Genomic DNA, 21451 nt, shown 5'->3' with positions numbered 1-21451 from the left:
GGTAGGTCATGGTTAGATTTAAGATCAAGCATAGCAAAAATAACAATGGAGGAACAGGGCTCTCAATGTGTGCTAAATTATCTATTTACCAACAGAACTTAAACAGCAAGAAACCCAGAAGTCAAGCTTTCTGCAGAGTCTGAGGGGACAGAAAAAAAAATAGTAACACAAAGGGGAACCAACGTGTGTTTTGTGCAGAAAGCATCTCCCAGGCCTTCATATGACAGAACCAACTGTGTTAATGACAGGAATCCATGAAGTTCAGACCCTTGCTCAGGGAGGTTAAGAAGCAATGGTTTCGCGGCAGTGCTCAGAGGAAGAGTGCTAATCAGAGGCAGATACAACCTAAGATCCACACTCTGTTGTGCAGAATGTGACTGTTGGGAGGCAGGACTGGAAGTGTGGGTTCCAATCTGGAGCTCACTCTCCAAGCCTAATAAAAAATGGATCCATGCAATAGAGTAGAGCAGGCATGGTGGTCCAGAGTTACAACAGGCATGTGAGGGCTGGGGGGTGTAGCTCAGTTGGCAGTGCTTGCCTACCGTGTACAGAATCCTGGGTCCAGTGCCTAGCACTGCATAGACAGAGCATCCCATAATTCTAGTATCTTGAGGTAGAGACAAGAGGATGGGAAGTGTGAAGCCAGCCTGCCCTACACTGTCAATGGAGGCTACACTGAATCCCTGAAACCCAATCAAAATCAAAAGCAAAATACAAACCAACCAAACACCACCAACAACCCTGTGGGCCATGGCATGAAATCTGTGATCACTTTCTCCCTGCCATTTCCAACCTCTCCAGTCAAATGCTCCAGCCATAGCCACAGCTTTTCTACCTGGAAGTAGGGTGACTCAGACAAACAAAAGATCACTGAGGGGATGACCATAGAGAGTCCTTATAATGACCACAGCTTCTTGGTTCTCCCTTTGTTTCCTAATACCATGCTGTGAGTACCTGCTCTGCCATTCTCTCCTGCAATAATTTAACAGCCCTCCATAGATACCAAAGTAATGGGTCAAAACAAAACCTTCCCTCTTTTTAAGTGCATTAGTTTCAACATTTTTTTCCACAATAATGGGAAGAATACTAGCACAGTGTGGAGTTGGGGAGATTCCTTAGCCTCTCATAGTGAACCTCCATATAAGCTACAGAACTACAGTAGCACCTTTTTGTAGAAAAATTATAAGAAGTAGATTTTAAAAAATTTAATGGAAGGTCTTATAACAGGGCCTCCCCTGACGTAAGTGGTCAGTAAAGGGTGGCAATTGTTTCCCATTTGTCCACTATGTCCTTGAGTGTGTAGCTGTGAAGAAAGGTGAAAGGCATTGAAAGCAGGGTCACACTGAGGTGAAGGGAGACAGGTCTCCTTCTCCCAGAAGGCAGCATTACTAACAGTGCATAGAAGGAGAAGAATCAGGCAGTGCTGAAGCACACAGGGGTTGACTCTTAGAGATCAGAGGAAGGTGTGGCAGTCAAGCAGCTTGCCTTGGAAGCTGCTCACCAACTTGCTTTTTCTTGTTTTCCTCCTTGTTTTCCTCTGCTTTCTTCATAGCAAAGGACTGCAGTGTGTTGCTTTAGGTATTGCTGCTTACTCTCTTTATTTTGAAGAGTGAATTACACTCTCAAAGAGTTGGAAGTCTGTGTTCCAGGGGAAAGGTCCTCTCACATTGCCTGTCATCTTCTTCCTTACATGCCACCATTCCTTGATCTGGGAGATTTTCTTGTCTTGTCCTTGCACAGTCAGCAATCACAGATGGCTTTGTCTTCAGCTTCTCGAATGGTTTATTGCTGAGACACAAGGCCTTATCTGAAATTTGATGATTCACTCTAAACAGCTTCATGTTTTATGACAGAGCAAACAGACTTGGTACCAAAAATACCAGGACTGAATTCAAACTGCAGAACAATCCACTCATGTTATTGATTGATTGATTGACTGAGAATTGATTGATGATTGATTTGTAGGAGTAGGTTGTCTCCTTCTACCATGTGAGTCCACAAATAAAACTTGCATCATTCTGGGTGTGGTGGTGCATGCCTTTAATCCCAGCACTCAGGAGGCAGAGGCAGGGGAATTTCTGAGTTCGAGGCTACCCTGGTCTACAAAGTGAGTTCCAGGACAGCCAGGGGTACACAGAGAAACCCTGTCTCAAAAAAACAATACAAAACAAAACAAAACAACAAAAAAACAAACAAAAACTTAGGTCATTATTCTTGGTGGCAAGCATCTTAGGGAAACTTTTCTAATGAGGGCCATTTTAAAAACCTCTACCTGTTTTCTGAAGTAAAGATGGCTCTTCCTCTGCTGAGCATGGACCTGCAGCCCACTTCTCAAACCCTTCCTAAATCTGAATACTCAGGAAGGCTGGGCTCACTTGGGTACTGGCTATGGCTTGAGTACAGGGAAAGTGGGGCTTTGGTGGTTTTGCATCTAGCAATTGTTTTCTAAATAAAATACCTAGGCATGTGTTCATAAATCTTTGCTAACAGGACATTACCTACTGAGCCTGTGCATCTGACAGCACCCAGCAAGCTAGGTTTATTCATAGCTCTTATACTTAAAAGAAATCTGGTTGAAGAATGGGAAAATAAAATCTTTCTATAACTTCCTCAAATCTCCACAGCTATCAAATTTAATTCAATAAACTAAAAAGCTTAATGAGAGAATAACATAAACTAGACATGTTTTAAATATTTTTTTAGATTTTATATTAGATACTTTCTTCATTTACATTTAAATGCAATCCCAAAAGTCCCCTACACCATCCCCCTGCCTTGCTCCCCTACCCACTCACTCCCACTTCTTGGCCCTGATTTTTCCCTGTACTGGGGCACATAAACTTTGCTAGACCAAGGGGTCTCTCTTCCCAATGATGGCTGACTAGGCCATCGTCTGCTATATATGCAGCTAGAGACACAGGCTCTGGGGGTACTGATTAGATCATATTGTTGTTCCACCTATAGGGCAGCAGACCCCTTCAGCTTCTTGGATACTTTCACTAGCTCCTCCATTGCGGGCCCTGTGTTCCATCCTATAAATGACTGTGAACATCCACTTCTGTATTTGCCAGGAACTGGCAAAGCCTCACAAGAGACAGCTATATCAGGGTCCTGTCATAAAAATCTTGCTGGCATATGCAATAGTGTCTGTGTTTGGTGGCTGATTATCTGACGGACCACCAGGTATGCAGTCTCTGGATGGTCCATCCTTTCGTTTTAGCGCCAAAATTTCTCTCTGCAACTCCTTCCATGGATATTTTGTTCCCTATTCTAGGGAGGAATGAAGTATCCATGCGTTGGTCTTCTTTCTTAATTTTCTTGTGTTTTGGAAGTTGTTTCTTGGATATCCTAGATTTCTGAGCTAATGTCCACTTATCAGTGAGTGCATATCCAGTGACTTCTTTTGTGCTTGTGTGACCTCACTCAGGATGACATCCTACAGATACATCCATTTACCCAAGAATTTCATAAATTCATTGTTTTTAACAGCTGAGTAGTACTCCATTGTGTAAATGTACCACATTTTCTGTATCCATTCCTCTGTTGACAGACATCTGGGTTCTTTCGAGCTTCTGGCTATTATAAATAGGGCTGCTATGAACATAGTGGAGCATGTGTCCTTATTACCAGTTGGAACATCTTCTGGGTATATTCCCTGGAGAGGGATTGCTGGATCTACTGGTAGTACTATGTCCAGTTTCCTGAGGAACCACCAGACTGATTTCCAGAGTGGTTGTACAAGCTTGCAATCCCATCAGCAATGGAGGAGTGTTCCTCCTTCTCCACTTCCTTGAAAGAATCTGTTGTCACTTGAATTTTTGATCCTAGCCATTCTAACTGGTGTGAGGTGGAATCTCAGCGTTGTTTTGATTTGCATTTCCCTGATGATTAAGGCTATTGAACATTTTTACAGGTGCTTCTCAGCCATTTGGTATTCCTCAGTTGAGAATTCTTTGTTTAGCTCTGTAACCCCATTTTTAATGGGGTTATTTGAAATTCTGGAGTCTAGCTTCTTGAGTTTTTTGTATATATTGGATATTAGTCCCTTATCAGATTTAGGATTTGTGAAAATCTTTCCCAATCTATTGGTGTCGTTTTTGTCTTATTGACAGTATCTTTTGCCCTACAAAAGCTTTGCAATTTTATGAGGTCCCAGTTGTAAATTCTTGATCTTACAGCATAGGTGAATGCTGTTCTGTTTAGGAATTTTTCCCCTGTGCCCATATCTTCAAGGCTTTCCCCCACTTTCTCCTCTATAAATTTCATTGTATCTGGCTATGTTTTAAATGTTTAAATAAAATAGCTAAGAAAAATGAATACCTTGTGAGTATCCCATGATAACTAATCCCTATTTAAGACCGAGAGAGACACTCAATGGATAAAATGGAAAATTGAGGGGTTATGAGAAGGGGAAGAAACCTCTTTCTTGGCAACCTCGCAAGCAAATATTCCATCATAATGAACAACTACTTAAAGCCTTCACACCTTGCCAGTAGTAAGCCTGCACTTTTCAAGAATGAAGAAGAAACCTTCTTTTCAAAAAGATATGTACTAAACCCCTTATGCAACCCTGGTGAGCCTATATTCTACCTGTGCAAATTATAATTCCATCCAAGACATTCCCACAGCCACCTGATGATCCCACATATCAAAAGATAAAAAGGGGACATGAGGTGGCTCAGGACTTAGAAACACTTGCTGTTCTTGTAGAGGACCTAGGATTGGACACCACCATTCACCATGACCATCTGTAACTCCAGTTTCAGGGGATCCAACACCTCTTCTGTCCTCCTTGGGCACAAGAAAAACATGTGGTGCACATACATCCATGCAGACAAGCACATATAATAAAACAGAATGCACATAAAATAAAATAAGTAATATTTTAGACAGAGAGAAAGAAAAAAGGACCTTTTGATGTGTGGTTTGAGTGGCTTTGCACATATGGCCAATGTTAAGACAATTATATAAAACTCTCTCTTGAGGACACCATACCCACATTTGGGTATGCCTAGTTTACCATCTTTCTGTTGACATTTCATGTCAGAATTATCACTGATAAAAGTCTCCAACTCTGCTTTATGAAGGCTGTTCTTGAAATTTATTTCTATGTGAAACTATGAATCAGGTTTGGCCAGAGATTAGGTCCTTAAAAAAAATAAGGGGATGAATTAGGTTGCTGAGGATGACAGCCTGAAGCTGGGGCTGTCCCCTGGGTGCTGACGTTCTCAGGCTGTACAGGAGGAGAGGGCAGGGGGATATCCTTGGTGTGCTGGCTCTTGATCCTAAACTTCTTTCCAAAGGGCTCCATTAGTGTCCTATTACTTAATAGACAACTTGGCTCTTTTGAAAATTGCCTTTCATGTCTGTAAATCAATTTATCATCCTCAGCACCATAGAAAGATGAAGTCTACTTTCCCATTGACTGGCAGGTTAGGATGAATACCTCTCTGTGTCCCAGCCCCTTACTCCTGGTGTACAGCAAGGAGAGAAAACAGGAAAAGCTGAATTTAGTAGGAAGTAGTGATATTGCAGACTGAGTCTTAATGGCTTTTGAGATATTTTATTTCTGTGCATTATAAATCAGATGTATGTTTCAGATAATTTATTTGCTGGCCACTGACAGTGAACACTGAAGCAGTGATCATGGCTGTGAGGGGAGATAAAAAGAAAAGAGAGATAGGCATGTGCCAGGGGCCTGCGGACTACAGACAGATAAAAGACTCATCGAAATGTTTAGGGAAGCCATTCTTACAGGCGATAACAATATATCAGAACCCTGCAGAGGCTCGGTACCAGCATGGAGGTCGGGGAGACCCTCCTGTGTGCTTGTAAGTGGTGACCTGGAAGCAAGAATTGCTTATTCTTAAGCCTTCTCTGTAAGGGCTTCCATTCTTTACACAGATGGCATTGGTTTTGTTCTTGGTGTCATGGATAAAGGGGTTGACTTCTTTGCAGGGCGAGGTTAGCTTTCTTTCCTTCATCATAAGTTCACAGTATCTGTCATCCTGGCCCTTTGGCTTGGCATCATAGTGCTTAGTCAGGAATTTTAAGTACCTGTAGTCATCCTGAGCCAGAGTGGGAGGGATCACAACCAGTCTAAGCACAAAGACCAACAACAAAGGACCTGGGCTCATCACCATCACTTCCAACAGGGATTCTTGCCAAGGGCAAAAATGCAGGAGTGGTCCACTGTAGAACCACTTTCTAACTTAGACTAAGTGGGTGGAGACTTTCCTCTCTGAAAGAACATGATAAATCAGTGTCCTCGGCTACCTAATTCCATCTAGGCCTTGACCTTCCTAAAAGATTCCATGGCACAGCCATCTTGCTCTATACCTTAGGTTCACCATCATCCATAGTATAACAAAATCTATTAATATTCTTAACTCACCTATTACTTAACTTGATAGCAAACATTACCCAAGTCCCTATTGGGCCCAGAAACTGTGCTAGATCCTAGGGCACAAAGACCTTTAAAATACACTAAGGGCAGATGCACTATGTGTCAGCAAGGCCCAGCTTCTTAGGAAACAGAGACAGGAGGATTCCTTGAATCCCAGAGTTCCACCTTAGCTTGGTAAAGTAGAAGACTCTGTTTGATTGTTTGCATGTTTGTTTTTTGGATTTTTTTTTAGGGGGGTGCAGGGGTGGGTGTGGGTGGGGAGGGGTTAAGGAAGAAGAAAGAAAAACAGAAATGCACAGAACAGAAATGTGGCATCCATTGGGGAGGCATGGGGTTTCCTGATGCGAGATGGATGATAACACAGGAGCTGAGAGCCATGAAGAATGACTTGTGGGGATCAGGAACACAGGACAGCCCTTGCCCCAAGGCTACTGAGATGGGATTCCAGGCAGTCACTCAGTTCCACATCAATGAGGAAAGCTGTAGAGAAGATCACCTTGGGATGAAGGGTGCAGGTCTACTTCTCCCAGAGGGCAGAGTTGCTATGCAATGCATAGGAAGAATGGAACAAGTTGTGTGGTACCTGAAGTGGGTCTAGAAGAGGCAATTACAGAGCAAAATGGGGAACTCAAGCTTCATCTTCATAGTGGTCTACTTCAGAGGCTCTTTGGATGATCTGAGAGAATATTTTCTAATGTCTCCTACATTTGTAATACTGCTAGTATAGGTAAATGATCTTACAGTGTGGTAAAAGGAAACAAAACAAAACTGAGATCTCTTTATGAAAGCAAAGGACTTAAAATTCCCTGTGAGATCTCTCTGAAGAGGAGAAGAGAGAAGATTCCTACCATCACCTCCCCAGAGTTCTCAGCTTACCCCGTGCCACACACATGTGCCAATCACAAGCCCTAGGACCAAGTTGTCTTCTTCTGGAGTTTGACTTTCTTATGGACTTTTTATTATTATTATTATTATTATTATTATTATTATTATTATTTAATTTATTCATTTGTCAGATATTTTCTTTATTTACATTTCAAACGTTATCCCCTTTTCTAGTGTCCTGTCTGAAAATCCCCTATCCCCTCCCACCTCTCCCTGCTCGCCAACTCACCCACTTCCTGGCCCTGGCATTCCCCTATACTAGGGCATAGAACCTTCACAAGACCAAGTGCCTCTCCTCCCATTGATGTTCGACTAGGCCATCTTCTGCTACATATGCAGCTAGAGACACCAATCCCACCATGTGTTTTCTTTGATTGGTGGTTTAGTCCCAAGGAGCTCCTTGGGACTGGTTAGTTCATATTGTTGTTCCTCCTATAGGGCTGCAAATCCCTTCAGCTCCTTGGATACTTTCACTAGCTCATTCATTGGGGACCACTTTGTTCTCCTTCAAATGGATGATTGTGAGCATCCACTTCTGTATTTGCCAGGCACTTACAGAGCCTCTCAAGAGACAACTATATCAGGCTCCTGTCAGCAAAATCTTGTTAGCATCTGCAATAGTGTCTGGGTTTGATTGTTGTTTATGGAATGGATCTCTAGGTGTGGCAGTCTCTAGATGGTCATTCCTTTAATTTCTTCTCTGAACTCTGTCTCTGTAACTTGTTTTATGGGTATTTTGTTCCCCCTTTTAAGAAGGATTGAAGTATCCACACTTTGGTCTTCCTTCTTTTTGAGTTTTATGTGTTTTACAATTTGTATCTTGGGTATTCTGAGCTTCTGAGCTAATATCCAATTATCACTGAGTGCATATCATGTGTATTATTTTGTGATTGGGTTACCTCACTCAAGATGATATCCTACAAGACCCATCCATTTCTCTAAGTATTTCATAAATTCATTGGTTTTTTTTGGGGGGAGGGTTGGGTTTGGGTTTGGGTTTTTTGTTGTTGTTGTTTTTTGTTTTTTTTTTTTGGTTTTTCAAGACAGGGGTTCTCTGTATAGCCCTGGCTGTCTTGGAACTCACTTTGTAGACCAGACTTGCCTCAAACTCATAAATCTGCTTGCCTCTGCCTCCCAAGTGCTGGGAAAACTCATTGTTTTTAATAGCTGAGTAGTACTCCATTGTGAAAATTACCACATTTTCTGTATCAATTCCTATGTGTTGGACATCTGGGTTCTCTCCAGCTTCTGGTTATTATAAATAAGACTGCTATGAACATAGTGGGGTATTACAAGTGTCCTTATTACAAGATGGAGCATCTTCTGAGTATATGCCCAGAAGTGGTATTGCTGGATCTTCTCTTATGGACTTTTAAAATGCTATTTCTTAGGAAATTTGAAATTTTGAGAAAAGGGAGATAACAGGGAGATATCAAGCAATTTCTGATCATATCCTTAGTTCTTTGGAGAAAATACAGAAAGATGATCCTGAGATATAAAAACCCTCTTCCTGGTGGGGCTGCAGAGATGGCTCAGCAGTTAAAAGTGCATATTACTCTTCAGAGAGCCTGAATTCTGGTCCCAGCACCCAAACTAAGTAAGCTGCTCACATCCACTAGCAACTCAGGCTCCAAGGGATCTAGTGCCTCTGGGTTCTGTGGGCACCAAGAACTCTCTTACACATACCTGCTCACAGACATACACACATGCACTTAACTTAAAATAATAAAAATTAAACTTAAATAAGGTCACCACAGGGAGGAAATGGCCAAGTAAGTAAGAAGTCGGGCTCCTTGAAAAGCACTTGCAATCGCAGTGCTGTGGAGGTAGAAACATGAAGATCCCTACCAGCCAGCATTGTAATTGGTGAGGTTCAGGACCCAGAAAATATGGTACATGGCTTCTGAGAAACCTGCACCTCCACACAAAACCCCATCATATCAGATAACCATGAGTGTCCCCACATATAACAGGAAAAATCAGCTTTTATGCTTTGATTTTTTGTTTTGTTTTACTTTGAGACAAGGTCTTGCTGGGCCCAAATTCTTGATCTTCCTTAAGAACTACCACACTTAGTTTATGTGGTTCTAGTGAGATGGAGGCAGGAGAATTGGAGGTTCAAGGTCATCTTGGGCTCTATAGCCAGTTCAAGGATGGCCTGGGATACAGGAGACCTTGTCTGTAAATAAATAACTACAAAGAATGTTGCATCTTTCTGCCAGCCTAAGGACATATTACTTAAAGAGGAAATCAGTGCCAAGTACATTTTGTTTTGTTTTTGCCCTGCATTTTGTTTTTCAGCTGCATTAAGTTAACCATTAATTTTATTTGGTGTTTTGCTCATGCATAGGTCTGAACACTTTTACTTTTACCTTGTGTGTGTGAGCATGTGCACGTATGTGCATGTGCGGGTGTGCACGTGCATGTGTGTTTATATGTATGTGTATGTGCAAGTGTGTGTGTGTGTGTGTGTGTGTGTGTGTGTGCATGTGCAAGTGTGAGTGTGTGTGTGTGTTTGTGTGTGTCACATGTGTAGAATGTCGAGGTCCTGGACCTCAGGCTATAATCTGCTCAGTAATGCAGGGGCAGGAGTATAGCTTGGAATCTAGGAGGTCAGGGTTCTAAGGCTCTACTGAGCATGTGTAAGATGGGTGATGGAGTGGGAAGTGAACTGCCCTTCTAATTAGCATCTGACACTAGCCCATCTTTTCTGTTTCATGATAACAACAGACTCAGAATAAGGCTATAAAGAACACCAAATTCCCGTTCATTTCACAGTGCTGAAATAACAAACTTCAATAAAGCATAGCAGATTTATAATCTGTAACAGAATCAAAGGTGAGCGTGTTTTTTGTTGTTGTTGTTGTTGTTGTTGTTTATTGAGAAGAGATGGTGCGCAAGTGCAGAAGGCTCAGCCACCCCTAAAGAGTTACCAGTATTTCCTGGTGGCGACTGCTCACCAGAGCTGCTGGGCGCCATGACACCCAGTTGCTGAGCTCTTTATGTTTGTCTTGGGATGCTCTTTCCTGGATGTGATTTCTCTTTTAAAATGAGGAAGATCTGGGTGTGATGTTGCAATCATGCCTGCAATCTCAGAGCAGGCAAGGAGAATTGGGGCAGGTTTAGTGACTAGCCTGGCTACCTCCACCCTAAAGAAACAAAATAACAAGAGCTGGTAATACTCAAAATGCTCAGCAGATGGCAGAAGTGGATAGGGATGGTGCCATTCAATAGCAGGACTGCTTGCTCTTGTGAACAAGCCAAGCTATCCTTAAAACCCAGGTTGTGGGGAATGGGAACTGTTAGGCTCACTCAGAGTGCCTAAACTTGCCAGGCTCTGGGTATTTAGGACACCAAAGCAAAAGCGATAATGTGCAGGATCCTAATGGTAAGGCTATCATAAAGCAAATATTTAACAGCTATTGGGTTTCATGGTTGCTGTTTCCCAGCACACCATGTGATCTTAGGGAAACAATCGTTTATCTGTCCATATTTCCTGCTGCTCTACAATCTACAGCTGAGAGGGATCTGTATTCTTTACCTTGAATCATAGAGCTGGCTTCACAGCAGGCTCTCAATATCTCTCTGGTAGTTACCTTCCTGTTTCTCTTTAGGCCTATGCTTTACCATCCATAAATGAGAGGGGTTCCAGCTTTGAAAGTCTGTGGCTCTTACTAAGCTAATGGATTCTTTACCGGTTTCAGGAGCCAAATATAGCAATGCTGGAATTGCAGCGGCAAATTTATATAACCTTAGTTGATGGTACAAGGTACCAACTGGAAGAAATGGTTGATGGGTGACCTTGGTCCAGTCTCACCGAAGTACATCTTCCCTGAAGGATCTCTGGGTAAGCCAAGCCTGTGCACCATGAACACTACACAGGGGGTGTTTCATCCTAAAAAGTCACTTGCTACTTAGGCTTTGAAAACTCTCAGGCCTATGTGGCCAGGAAAGGGGCTACTTGTTACTAATTTGCAGAAATTCCACATTAATTTTTACCAACTCACCCAATGCAGTCTCTCATTATGGTTTCTCTAAAACACCCAGGAAGCAACTTCCAGCAGAACACCTCAACCACCAGTGTCTCCTGTCCACCCCCTTGAAACTGTCTCACTGTGTGTTTAACTCTAAAACTCCCCTCAAAATCGACTAGTCTGTCACACTAACTTGCTTAAACATAGCAGATTCCTTTTTTTAGAGCAATGTTAGAGTGCCAGGAGCAGAGAGAGACTCTCAGCAGTCAGGACTCTTCCTGGAAGTCGCTGGCCCCTCACCCAACAACTCAGGGGATTTAGAATCAGCTCATATCCCTGACAAAAAAATCAGGGCTCTTTTTAAAATGTATTTGCCCATCATGGCACATATTGAAACACAAATGGGTATTTTTAAAAATTTAGAAATTATTAAGATGGAAGGGAAAAGTGTGTGTGTGTGCGAGTGTGTGTGTGTGTACGTGTGTTTTCCAGGACTCAGACCCAGGACCTCATATATGATACATAGACTACCACTGAGCCACATCCCTAGGCCTGAGTATTGTATCTTTGTCAGTAATTTTAATTTGAATAAAACAACTACCAATTTTTAAAAAGTATTTATTAAAATGTTTAGCCTTCTGAAAGCCATCCTACTTTCCTGGAATTTTTGTGTGTCTCTTCTCCAAGCCAGTAATATCTATGACACAAGGGGCATGGGCTTCTTCTTCTAGTATTTGTAGTGTTGGCACATTCCCCCTTGATACAGTGTGTGTGTATTTGATTGTATCCTTAGGGCTCGTTATAGAGTAGAAGGCATGGGGACACTGTGAGATTCCTTTACAGTGCTTACATACTACTCTATAGGTAACAGAAGTAACAACTAGAAAAGGAAAGCTCACAGGAGGACCCTGCTGAGGAGCGGGGCCTCCCATGGGACAGGGAAAATGGGAACAAAGAACTGATGGCATCCGTACATTTCCAAACAAGACACAAATTAAACATTACTTCCCAACATACTCGGCTCTGCTTGCAGCCATTCTGAAAATAACTGCTTACGGAGAGTGCTCTATACTCAGATGTGCACACAATGGAAGATCTCAAGATATGTTTTACCAGCCTGCATGGGTACACTTTTTAATCCATGCTTGGAGTCACACTAAGAATGCCTCCCGTGGACAACTCTATGGCGTTTTGTGGGGTGCAGAAAGAACAAGGATGAGGGGGAAACACTCACCCCGACAAGCTAAGCCATTGTTGAACTGATGACTCCCCCAGTCCTGATCTCGAACGGTTGCTAGTTCACTTTTTCTAATCACCCAGGTTAAACTAAACTTCAACTCCACATTCTCTGAATCATGTGACTAAGGTCCCATCGCCCCATGAGACCAAACTGAGAAGATCTCTCAACCTCCACTTTAAGGAAGAGGGAACTGAAGAACAAAGAAAGGGACATTAACTGACCAAGGAGCAGTTGGTATCCTTGTGAATGAAAGATTTCCAATGCATGACACAACTTTAATATCTCATTGGAACGATTTCTAGAAAAATCACAACTCATGTTTAAAGCAATATTGAAAAATTACTTAACACTGATTATTTCCATAACTCTCCAAAACATCTGACCTCTCCCTTTTATCATCATACTGCTTCCTGAATTGAAACCTCTGCGACTAGCAACCCTAACTGGCTCAGAGCTGGGTGATGCTCGCTCTTTGTATAGCTGAGGCTGCTTTTTGGAGTTGGCCAGAGGCTGTTGAGACTGGTATGCTAACTGAGGTTTCTAACAATTGCATGTATTGACTGGCTATGAGATTCCTGCCATCACAAGGAAAGGACTGGCCCACTGGGGATATAAGATCAAGGTTTCTATCTATCCTGCGTCTGAAACAAAGATGCTCCATCATTGTGCTGGCATGGTTTGATGTTCTGTCTCAGACATTGCTAATCCCAAATATTCAGTAAGAAGGCACAGAGGATGCTGTTGACCTGTCTTCAAAGGTTTCAGAACACACTTAAAAATGAGTTAAGGGAAGGAGACAGGAAATAGAAAACAAAAACTCCACTTATGCTTGCACAACCTTGACAGATTTGCATCACAAATCTGATATCAACATAAATACTCTCAAAATTTCCTTATCTGAGCAAATGAGGGTTTCTTGAATTCCTCCCTTCACAGATTCTTCTGTCCCCTATGTGCCCTGGTTCTAGACAATGGCCATCCACGCTGGACTCTGGCAAGACTTGAAAAGCTAACTGTGGAAAGAGTTGATCCCACCACACCTCAGCCATGCAATCAGACCTGAGAATTGAGTAGTCTCCCAGGAGCCCACAACTGTCCTTAGTAGGAAGGGACTTCATAGCCAATCCATGGAGGGACAGGAGTAGAAACCCACCTGGACCCAGGACTGGAGATGGCGGCTTTGTTTCTCACTCCTTCTTTCCTGGTGGGATGACAAATAGAAGAATGAAATTTCCTTTGGAATCTCGTTCCTGATATGGGTGAGGTCAGAGTTGCCCAGCCGTGCAAACAGACTGGGGCGCTGTGCAGAGGACAGAGGGGGGCGTTCTAGCCTCGGTGTCTGTGACCGCACCCCATTCTTCCAAGGATGCCCGTCCACGTTGGGTAGTTTAATCCTGATCTTCAAGCAGACAATGTGGCTTTCTGAAAAACAAACAAACAAACAAACAAAGGACTGGTAGATGTCTTGAAGAGCTCCATGAGGAACGTCAGCCACAGATGCACCAAGCCTGCCAGGGGGATCCTGGAAGGCACTTCCCTGAGGGGCTCCAGAAACCTAGGAATTAGATGCTACCCTTCCTTTGTATAATTATGTGATGCCGCCCCTTAGGCATGACTGACAGTGCACCAGAAAGTCTGTAGAGTAGTGAACATTTTGTCCAACAGGGAGAAGAATTTGAATCTCCTCTTTCACACTGACTTACAGAGTCAATTTAATTTCAACTAAAATCCCAGCCAAAGGAGCTGACTTCCAGACTGAGGCCAGAGTATCACACTATCCATTCTATATGCAACCAGTACGTGGGGTGTGACACTCATCCCTCAGTGAGTAGCCCAAGAACATATTCAGTGGTGTCAATAATAGTTCCAAGAATGAAGACATGCTGTACCAGACCATAGGCAACAACGTGGTTCCAATCGTGCACAGCAAGTATGGAGTGGCAGGGGAGGTAGATCTCCACAGTGTCCCCCTGAAGTTACATACATGAGTCACTCTGCAGAATCCTGAGTGCAAAAAAGAGCTACAGGACCCTTCACGACACAACCAACCCAGAGCCCTGTGTGCATGGGAGGTCTTTCTGCAGTCCCTATGTGCTTGCAGAAACCTGATCATAAGGTTCAAGATCAGGTTTGTTCAATAAATAGTCTTCCAAAGAGATATATAGAAGGTCCCATAAAATAAAGGAGAAAGCCTTAGAGCCCCTGGACCAAATATACCTTGAGCTTTATAAATCAGAGTTAAGTTAACTTATATCCTGCTACAAATCAGATTTCCAATGCTTGAAAAATGCCTGAGACAAATAAATGGTTTGAAGGACAGAGAGATTCATTTGATTCTAGTGTCAAAGATATCACTAGTTGGCTTTCTTGTTTGGGGGTCTGTTGTAGAGAAACACCCACGATGGGAGGCATGTGCTAAAGCCTCAAGGTCATGGCAGAAGAAAGCAAGACAGGAAATGGCGCTGTGTCCCACAACATCCTTTAAGGGCAAGCCCAGGGCATACTAGCTTCTTCCTGCTGAGTCTTACTTCCTAAAGCTGAGCATCCACTCACAGCAGCACAGGCTGCTTACAACCTGGCTCATAAGCTGGGTCTGGAAGTGCCAGCCTGGGACCCTAGAACTTCCAGCCTGAGGCAGAAGGACAGAAAAATTTGAATACAATCTGGGTATTAAAGCAAGTTCAAACCAAACTGACGCTCTAGAGTGACATCCTGTCTCAAAACTTTGTCCACTCCAAAAGGATTAGTCCCTATAAAACGGATTACTGTGACAATTTTATAAATACTGAGAACTGTCGTTTCCATAGACAACCAGAGCACTTGGCAGAGCATTTATCCAGCAACTAATGTATAGCATCTGTACTTCTGAACGTCCCTTTTGTTTTGATTTGCTATGGATTTGCTATGGCCCCTGGATAGGCAAAGCCTCCAGGTATCACCCCAGTTTGTCCTTACAGGCAACAAGATGATATCACACATATTCCCTTGAACCAGACTGCCCTGCGTCCATTCTCAGGATTTTGGTTTAAAAGTTTTGTACTGTATCAGCATGTGAAAACTGGATATGGGTCTTAGAAGTCCTCTGTCCTTGTGGAGCATGGTGGCAGCGCCTATAAGTACAACACTTGGGAAGTGGAGCTGGAGGATCAGGAATTCAAAGTTATGTCAACTTCACAGGGAGTTGAAGGCACATAGGGGCTTCATTATATATACACACATATACATACATGCATATTCATGATATATATTCATAGTATATATTCATGATATATATTCTAAGCATAAAGTGTCAAGTTTATATGCATGTTTTAACTTCTAAGAGTTTTCATTTTATTGAGACAGTTGAGGCAGAAACCATGTTGCAGACACAATATTCTCCTATATACCACACCCAACACTACTACCATGCATTATATTTCCTTCTTTATGTTCATTTATTTTTATTTTATGTGTATGCATGCATCATATTTCATATATAAAAGTTAGTCATTCTCTTACTTAACCATGACTACCAGCTTTCAAATCCAGGAAATTCAAGAAAGAAGATGGTAGAGAACAGGCAGGCCTGCCAACTACAACCTCTACAGAATTAGCTGGGAAATACTTGGTAACAGCTCTCAGTTAGGTGTTTGATATCTCAGTATCTCAGGTAGTAATAGCAAAGTCAATGGGGAAATTTGTAAAGTAGAAGGAAAAGTCCAGAGTCCATTTCAGATGGAGTTACTCACTGCGAACTGGTTGGGAGCCAACTCTTAGCAGAAAGTGGCTATCATCTCTGCAGCCATCTCGGGCTATTTACTTACAGGTGGGTGCTTTTCTGCCCTGATGAGAGATTTGTTTTCCTAACGTGATGTTTTTGCAGGAAGCCCACCACACCTGAATACACTCTGATAACATCTTGTTTTTCTCCTATACATCCTGGACTTGTGGATAAATGTCTCCAGCTGCACCCCCCCCAAACTTGTGCTTATATACCCATAGTTGCCTTTCAATAAAGAAGGCTATAGACTTAAGCAGACAGACAGACTTCACTCTTCAACTCTCTTGCCCCTCATTCACCACTCTCTCTCTCTTGAGGACCACATTGACAGACCCGAGGACCGGGTCACCAACTCAATACTAATGTGAGTATCTGCCTCACCCCACCCCCAATAATAGGAGTAACTATTATACTAATGGATACAATATTGATGGGATTCCCTCTGGGCACATCTGATGGCTGGGGCTTGAGGCAGCCAGTCCCATTGCATCCACAACCAGAAAGCAGAGAGTGCTGGTGGCCTCCCTTTTTTCCTCCTTCCTGGAAGGAATCCTAGGACCCCAATCCATGGGATGGTGTCACTCTGATGAGAATTGTCTTCTTACCTCAACCCAATATAGAAGCTCCCTCACAGCGTGCCCTGCTTTGACCTGAATACCTTGGCTCTGGAAACGTGACCAGGGTTGACAGGTAATGAAGAAACTATCAGGTTTACAGACCCCTATACAGAAAAGCTGGGCTCAAGTGCCAGTGAGCTCTGATGCAGATGTACCAGCAACAACCTGGAAACAGTGTGCATTGATTGTACACGGCTATAGAGGAGGGAGGGTAGCCAATCTGGGCAGGATGTCTGTGTAGTGGAGCAGTCATCTTGCAAGAGGAAGCTGTGGCTAACAGTTTCTGCATACAGAGGTTTCAGCTAAAGGTCAATGGTTCCTCTATTTTCAAAGGTCTTGGATATTTCTGCAAAGCCCTTCCTTTGTCTTGTCAGATCAGGGTCTTAGGCAGAACCCTACTGCTGAGGTTCAACACCATGACTGAGAGGAAGCGCTTTAAAAGAAAACCTGGGAGCTGAGAGTGTAGCTCAGCAATGGAGGCTCAGATAAGATTACATTAGAAAGCAGACAGACACTCAAACAAGAAAAAAACAAAACAAAAACAAAAAACCCAAAGCTAATAAAAAAAGGTAAACACAAAACATCATTTAATTAAAAAAACCAACAACAATAACAAGAAAAAAATGTTTAGAAAGTAACCTCTCTTCAGTGTGTTTTGAAAGACAGCATAGAGTGGACGGTTAGCTGAATAGAAGCACAAGAAGACAAGATGAAGTCACACAGTAGACACTGGCTTGGCCAAGTCACTACAAGACCTCTGACAAAGGCCCTGAGAGCCATTTTGCTCTGTGAGGGAAAAAAATCAGAGCCCTGCTGAGCTCTGCTTTCCCAGTCCTCTGTGAGATTAGAAATAAATATGGGAAGAGGAGGAGACAGGGAAGAAGGGTGGATGGGAGTGGGTGTAAGAGACACCAACTATTAGTCTGTTTTAACAAACACCATTAAATGTACCTTAATGACAAGGAATTAATTTTTAATTCCCCCCAGCTTGAAAGACTTTAATGTAAATACACTCTCCCACCTTTGTTTACCCAAAGGCCCAGCTGCATTCTCAAAATTTAAAGAACTAAAGAAGCTGGCTCCTTCCCCTTTCCTTCATTTTCTTTGTGCAAATGATCCTTTTGAAACTAGTTAATGTGAGACTGGACTGCAGCTCACATATATTTTTGTAAAACACTCACCACAATCAAGAGCCTGGTGCATTCTCCATTCAGAGCTCACTCTTTTGATCGACAGAAAAGATTTGACTTGTCCAGAAACTTCAGGTAGAGTGTTGGTCCCTTGTATTATGACATCAAACTTAATAATTTAGCAGGATGGAGGAAAGAAGGAAAAGGTTTTGAGACTCTTCTCAGACAGAAGCAGTAAGCCACAGAGCAGCTAAGGGCTGACTCTTCTGGAAAATGAGAGAAATCCTCAGGGGACAGAAACAAGGGAAGGTATCAGGACACTAAAGCCCAAAGCAGGTCTGGGGACAGATGGCCAAGACTGAAGTTATTGCTTAATAGAAGGATCCATGTTCTCCAAAGGAGCCAGGCTGAGCTCTCTGTGTGCTTCTGCATTGAGCCCCTCAGGTGGCTGCAGCCTCAAGTGCCTTCCATTCCATTTGTAAGAAGCACTTCTGTGCTGCCTTGGTGGTAATGGGTGAACTGAAGGAATGCAGGAGTCTGAGGGTGTGCAGTGACTAGGGATGCCCACTGTTGTCCAGATTAGGCTTCCTGGATGGAACTGTCCTGCCAAGCCTCCTGGAAGGAAAGAGGTATGCTTGAAAAAGTTATCTTCCTAGGGCTTCCTTCCTTCCTGTTTTCCTTCCTTCCTTTTCTTTCTTCCTTCTTTACTTTCTTTCTCACTTTCTTTTTATTTCATATCTCTCTCTCTCTCTCTCTCTCTCTCTCTCTCTCTCTCTCTCTCTCTCTCTCTTTCTCTGTATGTATGTATGTGTGTGTAATGTTTTCTGTGGAAGTGTGAGAAGCATTTCTGCACCTTAAAAACTCTCTGAGGAGAATTGATGAGTCTGTGTGAGGCAGGGGGATGAAGGGGACCGCATGCTGTGGGCAGGTGAGAAGCCAGGAGTTGGATCTCAGTGGGCCTGAAAGAAGCAAACAACCTATTTCAAAGTCATGGCGGCCATTGTTCCTCTTGATCAGTCCCATCCAGTAAGACTCCTACCCCTCCTCTCGCCCCACTCCACCCCTACATCAACTCTGAGAAGAGATGATTCAAACATCCAAGCCCTGGGTTGAGGTCAAACAGACACACAGTCCCCTTTTCCAGATGGTTGCCCTGACTGGCAACTCCAGCAGGTGCAGTCACAGCCCTGTCTCCAGGACACACAGACCTTATCTCCTAAACTATCTCAGACTACTGACACTATCAGTTTTCTTCAGTTCCGAGGAAAGAGGCTCATTCACCAGACTCCCTTTCCTACTTTATCAGTTCTAAGTCTTCCTAAATGGATCAGATGTTGCCCAGTGTGCCAGAAGAAAGAAATGTGGCACTCTCACTCTCTCTTTGTGTGTATGTTGTTGTTACAGCAGACCAAACTATCTTTCAACTATAGTTATTCCCAGGTCTCTTTCAGTCACTTTGGGGAAATTTTACCTGTCTCTGGCAACACTTCCCTCCAGAGGGGGCACCAGTGTCCCCAATCCAGAGCTGAGGGGCTACTCACTTGTCCCAGCTCATTCTTTGCAGCTCATCTCCCAGGATTTCTGTGTGAAATGACCCCTTGTTATGAAAAATCAGGAGGAGGGAGGATATTGGCAGTTGGAACAGCTCTTATAAAGCAGAAGGAGAGTGAGTGAAGCAGCAGAAATTTTAGAGCAAATTGTGTTGAGGAGAATTTCACGGGAAAAAAAGAACACACCTATACACTTAAAGTAAACTTTAGTAAAAAGACAGGAGAATTTGGATAGAAAAAAGTTAGAAGGAGAAGCACCCACACAGGGCACTGTACACTTACCACATAACAAGTGTCTGCATGTGACCAGGATGAATGTTAATGACAAATGAAAAAGGAAATTTAGTCCAGTGAAGGAATGTCTTGACCTCCTTAAAGAAAACAACTTCAGTGTGAAAAAGACAAGCAAGCATTGACCTCTGAACTCGAGCTATAAAACGTCTTCCAACAATAGGGCCAGACAGTTTTGGCAACAGAAGCAGAAACCAGCCTTAGCTACTCAGCTTTGGGGACCCACAGCTTGTCATAACATTGGGCACCTCGTCTCTGGAACTGAAGAAAACAGATAGAGTTAATATTCTGAGGTGGGGTAGGAGATAAAGTCTGTGTGTCCTGGAGACAGGGCTGTGACTGTACCTGCTGGACTCACAGGAAAGTCAGGTCGAACATCTAGAAAAGGAGGTTGTGTGTCTGTTTGATCTTTAACCTGAACTTTCTGGAGTGATCCTAGCAGATTTCATAGGAAATGGAGACAGAGACATTCCATCTCATGTTTATCCACGTGGCCATGCTAATCTCTGAGACAGGTGTTGGCATTTTCTCCCTTTGCTCTCTTCCTTCTATGTAGCTAGGGTGGCTTAGGCTCTCCCACACTGTAATCTCTCTGAGAAGCAGATGTTACAGGCAATGGTCTGAATCTGGCCGGTAGCTCTTGGGGTTTAAGGGAGGTTGTGAGATTCTTTGTTTATTATCCATGTTTTTGTTTGCTGTTTTGCTTTATTATCATGGTTTACGTGTATTGTGTTGGTGGGTGCACACATACCACAGCACACTGTGTGAGGTCATGAATGTGGAGGTCTGTGGACAACTTACAGAAGTTGGTTCCTGCCTTCTGCCATATGGATTGTGCAGCTCAAATTCAGATCATTAGCAGTGCCTTTTATCACTGCTGTGATCAAATGGGGCAAAACCAACTTGTATGAGAATGGGTTATTTAGACTTACAGCTCCAGGCAGACACTGGGACACAGTCCAGCATCTGTCAAAGTTATGACAGCAGACATGGAAGTCATACTAGTAGGAAAAGAGCTAGTCACATTACATCCACACTCCGAATGCAGACAATGAGCCAGGCATGAGGCTAGGCTATGGAGCCATAAACTTGCTTCAAAGACCTCCTCCACTACCTTCTGAAAACAACTGGGGTCAGGGGCCCTCAGTGTTTGGACACACAGATTCCTGTGTGATTTTGGGAACCTAATTAAGACAAAGCATTAAAACCAATTCCCAACAGAAAGGATGAGATGTTGGGATATAGAAAGTGTTAACTCTGGAATACCAGAGGGAGTGTGTGCTTGCCACAGGGAGGTTTGGAAGTGCCCAACCACTGAGCTAGTAAGGCATATCAAAAATCAGCCGGCATGTGTGTGTCTTTCATTCATGAGTCCAGGTCTCTTGAGCGACTACAGAGCTATGAATGCTCCCACTGGGAGCTCAGAGCAGATTAACAATTTACCCCTACCCTTAACCCCTGAGTCCTCTCTCCAATCGCTCATAAATTTCTGTTTAGTGTGATGGGGGGATGTGGAAGACATAGATCAGCTTTGTGGAATCTATTCTCTTTTTCCATCTTTACATAGGTCCTAGGAATCAAATTCCGGTTGCCAGACA

The 21451-nt window shown here is 43.1% G+C and overlaps 1 protein-coding gene and 1 pseudogene across 1 annotated transcript in view; both read right to left on the bottom strand.

The window, feature by feature from the left end:
- The window catches only part of LOC147001755 (uncharacterized), a 347644-nt gene that overhangs the window by 44286 nt on the left and 281907 nt on the right, over positions 1-21451 (bottom strand). The window contains exon 3 of the mRNA XM_085828571.1: positions 13659-13927. Coding sequence (XP_085684697.1) covers positions 13659-13927 — 269 coding nt within the window. The remainder of the gene's footprint in view (positions 1-13658; positions 13928-21451) is intronic.
- Positions 5706-6143, bottom strand: LOC110287693 (angiogenin-like; annotated as a pseudogene).

The sequence above is a fragment of the Mus caroli genome, unplaced genomic scaffold (genome assembly GCF_978045245.1).
Source record: "Mus caroli unplaced genomic scaffold, Mus_caroli_1 scaffold_12, whole genome shotgun sequence".
Classification (NCBI taxonomy): Eukaryota; Metazoa; Chordata; class Mammalia; order Rodentia; family Muridae; genus Mus; species Mus caroli.
The sequence above is the reverse complement of the archived record's forward strand: the minus strand, read 5'-3'. Positions and strand labels throughout refer to the sequence as shown.